Genomic DNA, 17,726 nt, shown 5'->3' on the forward strand with positions numbered 1-17,726 from the left:
GCCTTTTTCACTGAAAGAGCGCCGAGGAAGAGAGGCAGCTTGCCCTCTGTCTCAACGCTCGGAAGGAATAAAACGGAGGATACCTACGCTCCATGCGGCGCCTTTTTCACTGAAAGAGCGCTGAGGAAGAGAGGCAGCTTGCCCTCTCTCTCAACGCTTGGAAGGAATAAAACGGAGGATACGTACGCTCCATGCGGCGCCTTTTTCACTGAAAGAGCGCTGAGGAAGAGAGGCAGCTTGCCCTCTCTCTCAACGCTTGGAAGGAATAAAACGGAGGATACCTACGCTCCATGCGGCGCCTTTTTCACTGAAAGAGCGCTGAGGAAGAGAGGCAGCTTGCCCTCTTTCTCAACGCTTGGAAGGATTAAAACGGAGGATACGTACGCTCCATGCGGCGCCTTTTTCACTGAAAGAGCGCTGAGGAAGAGAGGCAGCTTGCCCTCTCTCTCAACGCTTGGAAGGAATAAAACGGAGGATACGTACGCTCCATGCGGCGCCTTTTTCACTGAAAGAGCGCTGAGGAAGAGAGGCAGCTTGCCCTCTTTCTCAACGCTTGGAAGGATTAAAACGGAGGATACGTACGCTCCATGCGGCGCCTTTTTCACTGAAAGAGCGCCGAGGAAGAGAGGCAGCTTGCCCTCTCTCTCAACGCTTGGAAGGAATAAAACGGAGGATACCTACGCTCCATGCGGCGCCTTTTTCACTGAAAGAGCGCTGAGGAAGAGAGGCAGCTTGCCCTCTTTCTCAACGCTTGGAAGGAATAAAACGGAGGATACGTACGCTCCATGCGGCGCCTTTTTCACTGAAAGAGCGCTGAGGAAGAGAGGCAGCTTGCCCTCTCTCTCAACGCTTGGAAGGAATAAAACGGAGGATACCTACGCTCCATGCGGCGCCTTTTTCACTGAAAGAGCGCTGAGGAAGAGAGGCAGCTTGCCCTCTTTCTCAACGCTTGGAAGGATTAAAACGGAGGATACGTACGCTCCATGCGGCGCCTTTTTCACTGAAAGAGCGCTGAGGAAGAGAGGCAGCTTGCCCTCTTTCTCAACGCTTGGAAGGAATAAAACGGAGGATACCTACGCTCCATGCGGCGCCTTTTTCACTGAAAGAGCGCTGAGGAAGAGAGGCAGCTTGCCCTCTTTCTCAACGCTTGGAAGGAATAAAACGGAGGATACGTACGCTCCATGCGGCGCCTTTTTCACTGAAAGAGCGCTGAGGAAGAGAGGCAGCTTGCCCTCTTTCTCAACGCTTGGAAGGATTAAAACGGAGGATACGTACGCTCCATGCGGCGCCTTTTTCACTGAAAGAGCGCTGAGGAAGAGAGGCAGCTTGCCCTCTCTCTCAACGCTTGGAAGGAATAAAACGGAGGATACGTACGCTCCATGCGGCGCCTTTTTCACTGAAAGAGCGCTGAGGAAGAGAGGCAGCTTGCCCTCTTTCTCAACGCTTGGAAGGATTAAAACGGAGGATACGTACGCTCCATGCGGCGCCTTTTTCACTGAAAGAGCGCCGAGGAAGAGAGGCAGCTTGCCCTCTGTCTCAACGCTCGGAAGGAATAAAACGGAGGATACCTACGCTCCATGCGGCGCCTTTTTCACTGAAAGAGCGCTGAGGAAGAGAGGCAGCTTGCCCTCTTTCTCAACGCTTGGAAGGATTAAAACGGAGGATACGTACGCTCTATGCGGCGCCTTTTTCACTGAAAGAGCGCCGAGGAAGAGAGGCAGCTTGCCCTCTGTCTCAACGCTCGGAAGGAATAAAACGGAGGATACCTACGCTCCATGCGGCGCCTTTTTCACTGAAAGAGCGCTGAGGAAGAGAGGCAGCTTGCCCTCTTTCTCAACGCTTGGAAGGATTAAAACGGAGGATACGTACGCTCCATGCGGCGCCTTTTTCACTGAAAGAGCGCCGAGGAAGAGAGGCAGCTTGCCCTCTGTCTCAACGCTCGGAAGGAATAAAACGGAGGATACCTACGCTCCATGCGGCGCCTTTTTCACTGAAAGAGCGCTGAGGAAGAGAGGCAGCTTGCCCTCTCTCTCAACGCTTGGAAGGAATAAAACGGAGGATACGTACGCTCCATGCGGCGCCTTTTTCACTGAAAGAGCGCTGAGGAAGAGAGGCAGCTTGCCCTCTTTCTCAACGCTTGGAAGGATTAAAACGGAGGATACGTACGCTCCATGCGGCGCCTTTTTCACTGAAAGAGCGCCGAGGAAGAGAGGCAGCTTGCCCTCTGTCTCAACGCTCGGAAGGAATAAAACGGAGGATACCTACGCTCCATGCGGCGCCTTTTTCACTGAAAGAGCGCTGAGGAAGAGAGGCAGCTTGCCCTCTTTCTCAACGCTTGGAAGGATTAAAACGGAGGATACGTACGCTCCATGCGGCGCCTTTTTCACTGAAAGAGCGCCGAGGAAGAGAGGCAGCTTGCCCTCTGTCTCAACGCTCGGAAGGAATAAAACGGAGGATACCTACGCTCCATGCGGCGCCTTTTTCACTGAAAGAGCGCCGAGGAAGAGAGGCAGCTTGCCCTCTGTCTCAACGCTCGGAAGGAATAAAACGGAGGATACCTACGCTCCATGCGGCGCCTTTTTCACTGAAAGAGCGCTGAGGAAGAGAGGCAGCTTGCCCTCTTTCTCAACGCTTGGAAGGATTAAAACGGAGGATACGTACGCTCCATGCGGCGCCTTTTTCACTGAAAGAGCGCCGAGGAAGAGAGGCAGCTTGCCCTCTGTCTCAACGCTCGGAAGGAATAAAACGGAGGATACCTACGCTCCATGCGGCGCCTTTTTCACTGAAAGAGCGCTGAGGAAGAGAGGCAGCTTGCCCTCTCTCTCAACGCTTGGAAGGAATAAAACGGAGGATACGTACGCTCCATGCGGCGCCTTTTTCACTGAAAGAGCGCTGAGGAAGAGAGGCAGCTTGCCCTCTTTCTCAACGCTTGGAAGGATTAAAACGGAGGATACGTACGCTCCATGCGGCGCCTTTTTCACTGAAAGAGCGCCGAGGAAGAGAGGCAGCTTGCCCTCTGTCTCAACGCTCGGAAGGAATAAAACGGAGGATACCTACGCTCCATGCGGCGCCTTTTTCACTGAAAGAGCGCCGAGGAAGAGAGGCAGCTTGCCCTCTGTCTCAACGCTCGGAAGGAATAAAACGGAGGATACCTACGCTCCATGCGGCGCCTTTTTCACTGAAAGAGCGCTGAGGAAGAGAGGCAGCTTGCCCTCTGTCTCAACGCTTGGAAGGAATAAAACGGAGGATACGTACGCTCCATGCGGCGCCTTTTTCACTGAAAGAGCGCTGAGGAAGAGAGGCAGCTTGCCCTCTTTCTCAACGCTTGGAAGGATTAAAACGGAGGATACGTACGCTCCATGCGGCGCCTTTTTCACTGAAAGAGCGCCGAGGAAGAGAGGCAGCTTGCCCTCTGTCTCAACGCTCGGAAGGAATAAAACGGAGGATACCTACGCTCCATGCGGCGCCTTTTTCACTGAAAGAGCGCTGAGGAAGAGAGGCAGCTTGCCCTCTTTCTCAACGCTTGGAAGGATTAAAACGGAGGATACGTACGCTCCATGCGGCGCCTTTTTCACTGAAAGAGCGCCGAGGAAGAGAGGCAGCTTGCCCTCTCTCTCAACGCTTGGAAGGAATAAAACGGAGGATACGTACGCTCCATGCGGCGCCTTTTTCACTGAAAGAGCGCTGAGGAAGAGAGGCAGCTTGCCCTCTCTCTCAACGCTTGGAAGGAATAAAACGGAGGATACGTACGCTCCATGCGGCGCCTTTTTCACTGAAAGAGCGCTGAGGAAGAGAGGCAGCTTGCCCTCTCTCTCAACGCTTGGAAGGAATAAAACGGAGGATACGTACTCTCCATGCGGCGCCTTTTTCACTGAAAGAGCGCCGAGGAAGAGAGGCAGCTTGCCCTCTTTCTCAACGCTTGGAAGGATTAAAACGGAGGATACGTACGCTCCATGCGGCGCCTTTTTCACTGAAAGAGCGCCGAGGAAGAGAGGCAGCTTGCCCTCTGTCTCAACGCTCGGAAGGAATAAAACGGAGGATACGTACGCTCCATGCGGCGCCTTTTTCACTGAAAGAGCGCCGAGGAAGAGAGGCAGCTTGCCCTCTCTCTCAACGCTTGGAAGGAATAAAACGGAGGATACGTACGCTCCATGCGGCGCCTTTTTCACTGAAAGAGCGCTGAGGAAGAGAGGCAGCTTGCCCTCTCTCTCAACGCTTGGAAGGAATAAAACGGAGGATACGTACGCTCCATGCGGCGCCTTTTTCACTGAAAGAGCGCCGAGGAAGAGAGGCAGCTTGCCCTCTCTCTCAACGCTTGGAAGGAATAAAACCGAGGATACCTACGCTCCATGCGGCGCCTTTTTCACTGAAAGAGCGCCGAGGAAGAGAGGCAGCTTGCCCTCTGTCTCAACGCTCGGAAGGAATAAAACGGAGGATACCTACGCTCCATGCGGCGCCTTTTTCACTGAAAGAGCGCTGAGGAAGAGAGGCAGCTTGCCCTCTGTCTCAACGCTTGGAAGGAATAAAACGGAGGATACGTACGCTCCATGCGGCGCCTTTTTCACTGAAAGAGCGCTGAGGAAGAGAGGCAGCTTGCCCTCTTTCTCAACGCTTGGAAGGATTAAAACGGAGGATACGTACGCTCCATGCGGCGCCTTTTTCACTGAAAGAGCGCTGAGGAAGAGAGGCAGCTTGCCCTCTCTCTCAACGCTTGGAAGGAATAAAACGGAGGATACGTACGCTCCATGCGGCGCCTTTTTCACTGAAAGAGCGCCGAGGAAGAGAGGCAGCTTGCCCTCTCTCTCAACGCTTGGAAGGAATAAAACGGAGGATACCTACGCTCCATGCGGCGCCTTTTTCACTGAAAGAGCGCCGAGGAAGAGAGGCAGCTTGCCCTCTGTCTCAACGCTCGGAAGGAATAAAACGGAGGATACCTACGCTCCATGCGGCGCCTTTTTCACTGAAAGAGCGCTGAGGAAGAGAGGCAGCTTGCCCTCTGTCTCAACGCTTGGAAGGAATAAAACGGAGGATACGTACGCTCCATGCGGCGCCTTTTTCACTGAAAGAGCGCTGAGGAAGAGAGGCAGCTTGCCCTCTTTCTCAACGCTTGGAAGGATTAAAACGGAGGATACGTACGCTCCATGCGGCGCCTTTTTCACTGAAAGAGCGCCGAGGAAGAGAGGCAGCTTGCCCTCTGTCTCAACGCTCGGAAGGAATAAAACGGAGGATACCTACGCTCCATGCGGCGCCTTTTTCACTGAAAGAGCGCTGAGGAAGAGAGGCAGCTTGCCCTCTCTCTCAACGCTTGGAAGGAATAAAACGGAGGATACGTACGCTCCATGCGGCGCCTTTTTCACTGAAAGAGCGCTGAGGAAGAGAGGCAGCTTGCCCTCTTTCTCAACGCTTGGAAGGATTAAAACGGAGGATACGTACGCTCCATGCGGCGCCTTTTTCACTGAAAGAGCGCTGAGGAAGAGAGGCAGCTTGCCCTCTTTCTCAACGCTTGGAAGGATTAAAACGGAGGATACCTACGCTCCATGCGGCGCCTTTTTCACTGAAAGAGCGCCGAGGAAGAGAGGCAGCTTGCCCTCTGTCTCAACGCTCGGAAGGAATAAAACGGAGGATACCTACGCTCCATGCGGCGCCTTTTTCACTGAAAGAGCGCTGAGGAAGAGAGGCAGCTTGCCCTCTCTCTCAACGCTTGGAAGGAATAAAACGGAGGATACGTACGCTCCATGCGGCGCCTTTTTCACTGAAAGAGCGCTGAGGAAGAGAGGCAGCTTGCCCTCTTTCTCAACGCTTGGAAGGATTAAAACGGAGGATACGTACGCTCCATGCGGCGCCTTTTTCACTGAAAGAGCGCCGAGGAAGAGAGGCAGCTTGCCCTCTGTCTCAACGCTCGGAAGGAATAAAACGGAGGATACCTACGCTCCATGCGGCGCCTTTTTCACTGAAAGAGCGCTGAGGAAGAGAGGCAGCTTGCCCTCTTTCTCAACGCTTGGAAGGATTAAAACGGAGGATACGTACGCTCCATGCGGCGCCTTTTTCACTGAAAGAGCGCCGAGGAAGAGAGGCAGCTTGCCCTCTGTCTCAACGCTCGGAAGGAATAAAACGGAGGATACCTACGCTCCATGCGGCGCCTTTTTCACTGAAAGAGCGCTGAGGAAGAGAGGCAGCTTGCCCTCTCTCTCAACGCTTGGAAGGAATAAAACGGAGGATACGTACGCTCCATGCGGCGCCTTTTTCACTGAAAGAGCGCTGAGGAAGAGAGGCAGCTTGCCCTCTTTCTCAACGCTTGGAAGGATTAAAACGGAGGATACGTACGCTCCATGCGGCGCCTTTTTCACTGAAAGAGCGCCGAGGAAGAGAGGCAGCTTGCCCTCTGTCTCAACGCTCGGAAGGAATAAAACGGAGGATACCTACGCTCCATGCGGCGCCTTTTTCACTGAAAGAGCGCTGAGGAAGAGAGGCAGCTTGCCCTCTGTCTCAACGCTCGGAAGGAATAAAACGGAGGATACCTACGCTCCATGCGGCGCCTTTTTCACTGAAAGAGCGCTGAGGAAGAGAGGCAGCTTGCCCTCTGTCTCAACGCTTGGAAGGAATAAAACGGAGGATACGTACGCTCCATGCGGCGCCTTTTTCACTGAAAGAGCGCTGAGGAAGAGAGGCAGCTTGCCCTCTTTCTCAACGCTTGGAAGGATTAAAACGGAGGATACGTACGCTCCATGCGGCGCCTTTTTCACTGAAAGAGCGCCGAGGAAGAGAGGCAGCTTGCCCTCTGTCTCAACGCTCGGAAGGAATAAAACGGAGGATACCTACGCTCCATGCGGCGCCTTTTTCACTGAAAGAGCGCTGAGGAAGAGAGGCAGCTTGCCCTCTTTCTCAACGCTTGGAAGGATTAAAACGGAGGATACGTACGCTCCATGCGGCGCCTTTTTCACTGAAAGAGCGCCGAGGAAGAGAGGCAGCTTGCCCTCTCTCTCAACGCTTGGAAGGAATAAAACGGAGGATACGTACGCTCCATGCGGCGCCTTTTTCACTGAAAGAGCGCTGAGGAAGAGAGGCAGCTTGCCCTCTCTCTCAACGCTTGGAAGGAATAAAACGGAGGATACGTACGCTCCATGCGGCGCCTTTTTCACTGAAAGAGCGCTGAGGAAGAGAGGCAGCTTGCCCTCTCTCTCAACGCTTGGAAGGAATAAAACGGAGGATACGTACGCTCTATGCGGCGCCTTATCGGTAAAATCTTTCGGCCAAAAGGGGGGTCATTTCAAGCGTTTCTTAGCGAAACTTTTTCACTGAAAGAACGCCGAAGAAGAGAGGCAGCTTTCCCTCTCTCTCAACTCTCGGAAGGAATAAAACGGAGGAAACGTACGCTCCATGCGGCGCCTTTTTCACTGAAAGAGCGCCGAGGAAGAGAGGCAGCTTGCCCTCTGTCTCAACGCTTGGAAGGAATAAAACGGAGGATACCTACGCTCCATGCGGCGCCTTTTTCACTGAAAGAGCGCTGAGGAAGAGAGGCAGCTTGCCCTCTCTCTCAACGCTTGGAAGGAATAAAACGGAGGATACGTACGCTCCATGCGGCGCCTTTTTCACTGAAAGAGCGCTGAGGAAGAGAGGCAGCTTGCCCTCTTTCTCAACGCTTGGAAGGATTAAAACGGAGGATACGTACGCTCCATGCGGCGCCTTTTTCACTGAAAGAGCGCTGAGGAAGAGAGGCAGCTTGCCCTCTTTCTCAACGCTTGGAAGGATTAAAACGGAGGATACCTACGCTCCATGCGGCGCCTTTTTCACTGAAAGAGCGCCGAGGAAGAGAGGCAGCTTGCCCTCTGTCTCAACGCTCGGAAGGAATAAAACGGAGGATACCTACGCTCCATGCGGCGCCTTTTTCACTGAAAGAGCGCTGAGGAAGAGAGGCAGCTTGCCCTCTCTCTCAACGCTTGGAAGGAATAAAACGGAGGATACGTACGCTCCATGCGGCGCCTTTTTCACTGAAAGAGCGCTGAGGAAGAGAGGCAGCTTGCCCTCTTTCTCAACGCTTGGAAGGATTAAAACGGAGGATACGTACGCTCCATGCGGCGCCTTTTTCACTGAAAGAGCGCCGAGGAAGAGAGGCAGCTTGCCCTCTGTCTCAACGCTCGGAAGGAATAAAACGGAGGATACCTACGCTCCATGCGGCGCCTTTTTCACTGAAAGAGCGCTGAGGAAGAGAGGCAGCTTGCCCTCTTTCTCAACGCTTGGAAGGATTAAAACGGAGGATACGTACGCTCCATGCGGCGCCTTTTTCACTGAAAGAGCGCCGAGGAAGAGAGGCAGCTTGCCCTCTGTCTCAACGCTCGGAAGGAATAAAACGGAGGATACCTACGCTCCATGCGGCGCCTTTTTCACTGAAAGAGCGCTGAGGAAGAGAGGCAGCTTGCCCTCTCTCTCAACGCTTGGAAGGAATAAAACGGAGGATACGTACGCTCCATGCGGCGCCTTTTTCACTGAAAGAGCGCTGAGGAAGAGAGGCAGCTTGCCCTCTTTCTCAACGCTTGGAAGGATTAAAACGGAGGATACGTACGCTCCATGCGGCGCCTTTTTCACTGAAAGAGCGCCGAGGAAGAGAGGCAGCTTGCCCTCTGTCTCAACGCTCGGAAGGAATAAAACGGAGGATACCTACGCTCCATGCGGCGCCTTTTTCACTGAAAGAGCGCCGAGGAAGAGAGGCAGCTTGCCCTCTGTCTCAACGCTCGGAAGGAATAAAACGGAGGATACCTACGCTCCATGCGGCGCCTTTTTCACTGAAAGAGCGCTGAGGAAGAGAGGCAGCTTGCCCTCTGTCTCAACGCTTGGAAGGAATAAAACGGAGGATACGTACGCTCCATGCGGCGCCTTTTTCACTGAAAGAGCGCTGAGGAAGAGAGGCAGCTTGCCCTCTTTCTCAACGCTTGGAAGGATTAAAACGGAGGATACGTACGCTCCATGCGGCGCCTTTTTCACTGAAAGAGCGCCGAGGAAGAGAGGCAGCTTGCCCTCTGTCTCAACGCTCGGAAGGAATAAAACGGAGGATACCTACGCTCCATGCGGCGCCTTTTTCACTGAAAGAGCGCTGAGGAAGAGAGGCAGCTTGCCCTCTTTCTCAACGCTTGGAAGGATTAAAACGGAGGATACGTACGCTCCATGCGGCGCCTTTTTCACTGAAAGAGCGCCGAGGAAGAGAGGCAGCTTGCCCTCTCTCTCAACGCTTGGAAGGAATAAAACGGAGGATACGTACGCTCCATGCGGCGCCTTTTTCACTGAAAGAGCGCTGAGGAAGAGAGGCAGCTTGCCCTCTCTCTCAACGCTTGGAAGGAATAAAACGGAGGATACGTACGCTCCATGCGGCGCCTTTTTCACTGAAAGAGCGCTGAGGAAGAGAGGCAGCTTGCCCTCTCTCTCAACGCTTGGAAGGAATAAAACGGAGGATACGTACGCTCTATGCGGCGCCTTATCGGTAAAATCTTTCGGCCAAAAGGGGGGTCATTTCAAGCGTTTCTTAGCGAAACTTTTTCACTGAAAGAACGCCGAGGAAGAGAGGCAGCTTTCCCTCTCTCTCAACTCTCGGAAGGAATAAAACGGAGGATACGTACGCTCCATGCGGCGCCTTTTTCACTGAAAGAGCGCTGAGGAAAAGAGGCAGCTTGCCCTCTCTCTCAACGCTTGGAAGGAATAAAACGGAGGATACGTACGCTCCATGCGGCGCCTTATCAGAAAAATCTTTCGGCCAAAAGGGGGGTCTCGCGGGTTCGATTCCCGGCCACGGCGGCCGCTTTTCTGATGGAGGCGAAAAGCAAAAACGCCCGTGTGTACGAGATTTCGGCGCACGATAAAGATTCCCAGGTGGTCAAAGTTAATCCGGAGCCCTCCACTACGGCGCGCCTCATCGCCTGCGTTGCGTCGGCGCGTTAAAACCCCACAATCAATCAATCAAAAGGGGGGTCATTTCAAGCGTTTCTTAGCGAAACTTTTTTTAAATGCAGAGCATTTGTATAACTCACGATGTCACCCGTGCGTCGGCGTCCGCAGCAGCCAACCTCCCCCTACACTATAAAAAGAAATAACAGTTACCGGCGCCTGGTTTCGATCCCACGACTCTGCGGGCAGAACGCAAGGTACATGGTGCTCTACCCACTGTGCCTCAAAGCCGACACAGGATGAAAGGCTACGAACGCGCCTTATATCATTGACTCATCCAAACTATGTCAAGAAGCTGCTGATACAACGCATTCACTACCTGTGGGCGGAACGCGAGGTACATGGTGCTCTTCCCACTGCGCCACAAAACCGACACAGAATCAAAGGCTACGAACGCGCCTTATATCCTTGACTCATTCAAACTACGTCAAGAAGCTGCTGATACAACGCATTCACTGCCGCCAACTCCCCAAACACTAAACGTTAACGCAATACAACCACCCCCTATGCGACACATTTACTCGAGCCCCCTCGCGGGGAGATGGGCCCAATTTTGTTCTACCCTATATACATAGAGTTACGCACAACCTGAAAAATGTGGCTGAACGGTACCAAGTGCCCGTGGTGTCTTCTGCTCCACAAATACTTGGCCGCCTCTGTGCGCTAATTTCCGGCAAGCCCAAATCGAAAAAGTGCGAACAGAAGCTTAACAAGCGCTTTGTGCCCTGCCGTCGGGGTAGTTTACGAGATACCTACCGCTTTCATGCGGGGAGTCCTACATCGGCCAGACGTGTGAATGACCGGGCACGCGAGCATAGTTCTTATAAAAGTTTTTTTCTCTCTCTCTCCCTTAACAATAATACGCGCGCGCATTTACCCGTGCATTGCGAAGATTGCAGGCCTGCAAGTCCTTTGGAAAAATATAGACCTTTCTTTGAGCAGATTCGAATTTTCGGCAGGAGTGATAATACAGTGGCGAAGGAGTTCTTGGAAGCGTTTTATATTAACCAGAAATGGGACAAGTGCGTCAGCGTACATCTGTGCTTTTGCGTGCCAGCGAGTTTGAGTTTTTGAAAACGTCACTTTGATTATGTCCACCTGTTTGATGCTTTCCATTTAGTGTACCCTAGTGAGCATGCTCGTAATGATACATGTATAAATATGAGACGATGTTTCAATAAATGTTAGTTGCAAGTGAGCGCTTGTCCCGTCGTTCTTCTTTAGTGTCGTTGTCCAAGTCGCGCTCTATTTTTCAATCTGAAGCCCATGCGCGCACCCTGAAGCCTATAAGCGCACCCTGAAGCGAAGACTGTGCGAGTACTCTGAAGTCTGTGAGTGCACTCTGAAGCCCGGTGCACATACTCTGAAGCCCGTACTCACACTCTGAAGCCTGTTCAGGTACTTTGAAGCCAGTGAGAGCACTCTGAAAAACCTGTGAACGCCCTTTGAAGCCTGTGAGCGTACTCTAAAGCCTGTGGGCGCTGTCTGAAACTTGCGAGAAAATTCTAAATCCTGTACTCGCACTCTGAAGCCTGTGCACGTACTTTGAATCAAGTGCATGCACTCTGAAGCCCGTGTACGTAATCTGAAAAGGCTAAACGCGTATACTGAAGCCTGTAAGTGTACTCTGGAGCCCATGCGCGTATCCTGAGCTACACTGAAGTCGGTAGGCGCACTCTGAAGCCTGTCCATATTCTGAAGCCTGTGAGCGCACCATGAAGCATGTGCGCGTACTTTGAAGCCTGTATCGCCAGCCTTTCAAGCACGTAAGTAGACTTAAATGCCGGGAAACGTTTCTTCTTTTGCACCTAAGTATAACTATTTTTCCACTACATATGTCGGACCAGCATAAAAAATGCAGCACACAGACAGAAAATAATGCAGTATTTATTTTCGAGTAAAATACATTGAGGAAAATGTATCACTGACACTCGTAATAAATAGGCCGCAGACACACGCGCTTATCATGTACAACTATTTACACAAAGCACACTTGATCCTATTTAGCTGCTCAACCGTGTGAACCCGCACACGATATCACATTGTACGAAATAAAAATAAGGCACGATAGCAATAAAAAAATTACATCCCTTAAAATCGAAGCCGTAAAAACGTTCTATTTTTCAGCTATGCTAATGTTACACTTCATTTCTAAATTTTTAATATGATGTATACGTGATTAGTGAAAACGCACCAGGGTATGAAAAGTGGATCTAGTTTATCACACTCGTGATGAGATCGCGATTTACGGAGGCTGCGTCAACCAACACATATACATCGACGCTTCGATCAGAAGCGAGTGGTTTCGGTCTGCCTTTGCGTCGTGGGATTCCCCTAAAATATGTTTGAGCAATTAAATTACTGCTCACGAACAATCACTGTAAAATAAAAGTACTTAACACGCTACCAAGATGCGTAAGTACAAAGGCTTCAAGAAAACAATAGACGCGTAGAAAACGCAAGGCATTGCAAGACATGTGCATGTACATACACAACAGTGTGAGGCACATGCAGTTCCCAGATAAAACAAACGCATAAGCAATGCATAAATTATGCACGGTAAGCACGAATCTTGGTAACGTCGGGTTTATCCAAAGTACAGCGCCCGAAGACTAGTGTAGAAGAGCCAAGCGAGCTGCATTGTATGGAGTGCTCCTTGCCATTTTTATGCACGGAGCACGTAAATATGAACGGCGCTGATGAAAGACAACAAGACAACACGTGCACACAGGTGCGAGAGAACACAGCTCGCGGCCATACGATCAGTAAAACCACACAAAAAACTGAAAAAGGAAGCTACTGTACAGCGGCGGGTACGATTTACGCACAGCGCGTAGAAGGCGGGGATTGCTGGAAAATGATAAAAACGTCGCGACACAGTAGACGCTACAAACCAACGCAGTCGAGGGGAACAATTATCAATGTCACAGTCATATGGCGTGGTCAGTTATGTAAGCACGAATATTAAGTTAACTTTGCGGGATGTCCCTTTCGTCTCAAGGCGAAGATGAAACAAACGTTACTCGTGCCGTAACTCGGGCGTCAGGTACAAAAGGAAGTGCACCCTTCCAAGTTCAAAGTACCCCCAGTAAAGTCAGAAGCTTGCGCAACTCAGCTTCCATGTACGCAGGCTGGATGAAGTGGGGGACAGACTGGATGCTGTAGACCAGCAGCGAGAGGCAGTATATACCAGCTCTACGACAGAGTTTCAGGTGCGCTTTGATTCCCTGACATCACCCTTCTGCGACGTTGCTTGGCCTTGTTGTTCAGTAGTGGGTATACTTGTCGCCGCCCTGGAAGCCGAGGTTCGTGACGCCGCCGCCGTTTCGGGTGCTCCGGTACAGCTCCATTTCAGCGGGGTCTCCCGGGCCCCACCTGCGTTCAGGCTGGAAGGCCTTGCGGGGATTCTGCGGTGCGCGGGAAGAGAGCAGAGGCAGAGAACAACGGTCACAACAAAATCCCCACTTGCTTTCTCCGAAGCACCGTTGAGTTTTATTCCATACCTGGTGGTACCACAAGCTTAAAACCCGTACATTCCGAAAAGAGCGAGGGGAGAGACCGGAAGTACTCAAGGCTAAGTAGAAGGTAGGTAGGGTGCGCTTGGAGTCGCAGACAAACTGTTTTTAACACGAAAGTGTTTTATTGCCGGATACACGAAAATTTTGCTGACGTGATATCCGCCACGGAAGTGACGCTAGTACAACGAAGCAAGCGGCTTGTAAAGGGTGCACCCCTGCACACAGGGTCTTCTTGCGGGGAAGCAACCTTTAGTACTAAAGAGTACTATATACACTTAGGGTTCTTCGTTTTTGGGTTTAACACGAAAGTGTTTTATGCCGCGATACCCTGAGATTTCCCTGACGTCATATACGTAACGGAAATGACGCCAGTACACCCTTGCCGAAGCGACCCGCCAGCAGGGCGTCGCTCGCCAAGCACACCCACAAGGCAGCCGCCGACCGCAAATTATGCTCAGCCGCAGATTTCGCTGTACATTTCACTTTCGTGTTTTCCGGATTCCTATGACAGAGAAATCAACCACAGTTTTTATATCCTTCCTTAGGGCTGCAATTGTGTGTTTCCCGTCGTTAAAACGTAAGAGCTTCGAGAAGCCTCTTGTGGAACATTACAAGTTTGCTTCCCAGCGCAGCCTCTTGTCGTCATCGAGCTGTACACAGAGGGTTTGCGATTCGTACGATAACGGAGCTTGTGCGTTCAACACATACAAACGGATCCCGCGCTTGCATGGTGGAGTAAACTCTCCAACTCTGGTTAGAAGCTGGCCTCGAGTAATACCGATCACTGCCGCAATGAAAGCAATACTGAGCGAGTAAGTAAATAACGAGATCAATCACACACAGGCGCGGTCACAGTGTACTCACCTTCCAGTTCTTGAGCAGCACGATGACACCCCAGATGGGAATCTGGGCCATGGAGAGCATTGCCAGGAACCACCCGACACCGTCGGCCCAAGTTGGGTACGCCACGGTGTCGTCGTACGTGATCGGCTTGTGCTTGACCAGCCCATAGATGAACAGGAACTGCGGGCAAGGTATAACAAGCGATTACGATTGTATACGCCACCGAGCTGTGAGAATCATATCTCAAGAGCAAGTTCGCTTTCTGCACATTTCTCTCTCCCAAGGCTCGCGACCTAAGTGAGGAACCTACCCCGAGGATGCACGGCGATAAGACGAGCCAGCTGGCCTTCCAGTACCATCCGATCTCGTGGCCCAACATCAGCTTCAGGTCGGCGCAGAAGCGGCGGACCCCTGCATGAGGAAATGCGGCAGGTTAGAATGGGCCCAGCATCGTCATCGTTTTGAGTGTGGGCTAAAGCGGCAGTCACATGTGCTTCTAATGAATCCGGTTGCCGTCGCGGCGCGGAAACATAGTGAGTTTTAGCATATCGTGTGTGCCGTATGTTCCGTGTGTCCCGTTTGTACGGGACCCGACTGGGCATGTGCGCATTCGTTCACGTAGGGTGGCTTTGTTCAGCTGACCGGCGTCCGGTCCTCGCTGTGCCCACGCGCGTATGCGTATTCGGGTCCCGGTACACACAGTATACTCACGGAGCACACCGGTACACACGGTAAGCTAAAACTCTAACAACTGCCACGTTGGACGCGCGCTGGAGCGGCCGATCTGAGGTCTTCCGGCATCCAAGTCGGTTCTCGGAGCGGGAGGTGAGTGCGCAGACACGCCTTTCCCGCTAGTCTGTTTCACCCTTACGTTGTAATCTTTTTGCGCCGTCTAGAGCTGGTTATGACGTTCGGAGCGGAATCCCAATGACGCTGGTTCGATCGCGGCCGCAGTGGCCGCTTTACTGATGGAGACGAAAATCGAAAACGCTCGTGTGCCGAGATTTTGGTGCAAGAACAGCCCCTTGGGGTCTAGACTACTCCGTAGCCTTCCACTACGGCGTGCCTCCTTGCCCCAGGTTATGTTACGGTGATTTAAACCTCTATGATTTTCAATTTAAACCTTGATAATGACTTTATCTGGCATCAAGGATACATGATGCAGGAGACATGCAGGAAAAGCTGGCATAATGCCAGCTTGACAAGGCCGCAGTCCCCCTCCCCCCTCCCCGAACGCATGGCAGCAGCCGTCACACTTTCATAAAAATATTCCGGATCATATGCGTGAAATAAACAGGTCTACTACAAGAAGAATCATCACTGTACATGTGTGATGAACCACCACTGTACTTGTGCGGGTGAACCACCAGTCTCCCCCTCCCCCCTTTTTGTAATACCATTCGGCTTTAGTTTATCACTTACTTCATATGAGTGCGTTTGTGCGGGCCCAACGAATTTATTGTTGATCTTTTTTAACTATTTACTGCATTTTCCCGCGTAGAACACGGCTAGCGCGCCGGACGTTGCGTTACACACCGAGCCGAACGATGTCCGAAGGCGCAAGAAGTACCCATTATTTTTTTATTGTCCTTTCATGGTGAGGAGGTGATCTGCTTCCAAACAAGCGCTGATTTTTTTTTTTTTACTAGCGACGTCTCGAATCACTCACTAACCAGATAGCCACAGCTATCGATTGTCAGGCGTATGCTACAAAAATAGCCCGAAGATATCGCATTTATCAGCCCGATGTGTATACCATGACGCCGACGCGTGTTTACAAAACGATTTCCACAACCAGGACGCGTCGAAACAACACGTATCGTTTCTCCAGGAGCAGACAGGCGGGAAAAGACGCGCAACTCTCGCAGCTCCTATGACCTTGAACAGTGCATATAAAAAGCCATTTCCCGAGCACACGCTGTATCCGGTGTTTTACAAACAAAACCTAGTTGCCAGGAGGCAGAAAAGTCGGAGCTTGCGGCATGGGTGGAGGCCTTTCCGTTCCCGCTCTCATTTTGTCATGCCCCTTCGTTTGGTGCCCGTGCATGCAGTGCTGTTTTTTCTGGCGCCTCTAAGTTGTGCCGAATTTACTGTACGCACCAAATGCACCATTCGCCACCTGTCCAGTAGATCAAGTTTCATATCCATATCTACCAAGGATTATACAGATGAAGTCACAACAAGAAAAACGAGAAAAGGTTGCGATGCAAAGATGAACCGCTATTACAGTGATCTGTCCGGTCTGACTGGTGTTGTTGCTGTCTACTAGTACATATTAAAAAGGTAAACACGCACCAAAAGTTAAAAGATTTTATAGCAGACAGCATAGACCCTGTAACTGCGTCTCTGTGGGTACGTCACGAGTCAGCAGGTGAAGGTTACGTTTTTTTTTAACCTTTTTTTATGAAAGTATCGCTATAAATACGCAATCACCACACACATCAAAACAAACACGGAAAAGGGTTTGAATTATATCTGGTTCCATCCTCGTTGCTAGGGGTTCGATAATCATAGTGATATCCATGATTCCTTTAAGACACGTGCGGGCAAAGAGCATGCCTTATACAAGGTTTTGAGTTTAGTCTCGTTTGTGCTTACCGTACAGCCACATGAGTCCGACGATTTCGCAGATGGCGATGAAGAGGACGGCGCCGCCTCCAGCGTACGTGTCCATCAGGTTCAAAATGTACTGCCCTCCCTGAGAGACGAAGCGAACGATACAAAATGTAAAGAAACGTAAGTCACGAACGTGCACAGTGAATTACCACGATAGGAACCGGGTATCAGACCACCATAAAAAAGAAGTGCGGAAGTGTTAAACCGTTCCCTAAATTCACACTCTACGCTATGACATCCGGTAAAGTTATATAGCAAAAAGTGTCTTCTCCAATCAGACCAGGTGACAGCATGTGTTACTAGCCGAATTCTGCAAGGTTCGCGTGGAGGTACAGGCGAGCAAAATAAAGGCACTAAAGCTACAGCCTAGAGTACAAGGAGTGCCAGCTGACTTTCATTCTCCTAAATTGATTTTCATGCGACGGCCTCCTAATGAAAGTCGTAGCGTGCAGAAAAGGGGTAACTCACCTGCATGACGCATGGTAGGCCGAGCAGGAAGCATAGAACGCAGATGCCGAAGGTCAGGGGAATCTTGTAGTGCCGAGATCTGGGGAACTCGTCGTAGAAGGCAGTCAGGAAGGTCTCCAAGAGCGCGAACTGAAAGAGACGCAAGACGAAATTGGCTAATGTATTCCTCCACGTTTCCCACAAAAGGCCACGTCGTTCAGACAATTCTGTTCTTAGAGAACAGGCGCACCGTTATACGAGATCGGATACGGGCAGCATTTCAAGCGTAGAAGAGACACCATAACGGCAGCGTTATCAGCACCAATCAATGACTAAGGAACATCCTTATTTCTTCTCTAGATTTCTCCC

At 51.4% G+C, this 17,726-nt stretch overlaps 1 protein-coding gene across 1 annotated transcript in view; it reads right to left on the minus strand.

Annotated features, from left to right (window-relative positions):
• Positions 1-11,800: 11,800 nt before the first annotated feature.
• Positions 11,801-17,726, minus strand: part of LOC144159468 (sodium-dependent proline transporter-like) — a 40,319-nt gene continuing 34,393 nt past the window's right edge. The window contains exons 12-16 of the mRNA XM_077690980.1: positions 17,379-17,507; positions 16,893-16,992; positions 14,605-14,705; positions 14,316-14,474; positions 11,801-13,340 (exon numbers count right to left, since the gene is read on the minus strand). Coding sequence (XP_077547106.1) covers positions 13,200-13,340; positions 14,316-14,474; positions 14,605-14,705; positions 16,893-16,992; positions 17,379-17,507 — 630 coding nt within the window. The 3' untranslated portion in view covers positions 11,801-13,199. The remainder of the gene's footprint in view (positions 13,341-14,315; positions 14,475-14,604; positions 14,706-16,892; positions 16,993-17,378; positions 17,508-17,726) is intronic.

The sequence above is a fragment of the Haemaphysalis longicornis genome, unplaced genomic scaffold (genome assembly GCF_048455015.1).
Source record: "Haemaphysalis longicornis isolate Haplotype H1 unplaced genomic scaffold, Haemaphysalis longicornis Haplotype H1 scaffold_10, whole genome shotgun sequence".
NCBI lineage: Eukaryota > Metazoa > Arthropoda > Arachnida > Ixodida > Ixodidae > Haemaphysalis > Haemaphysalis longicornis.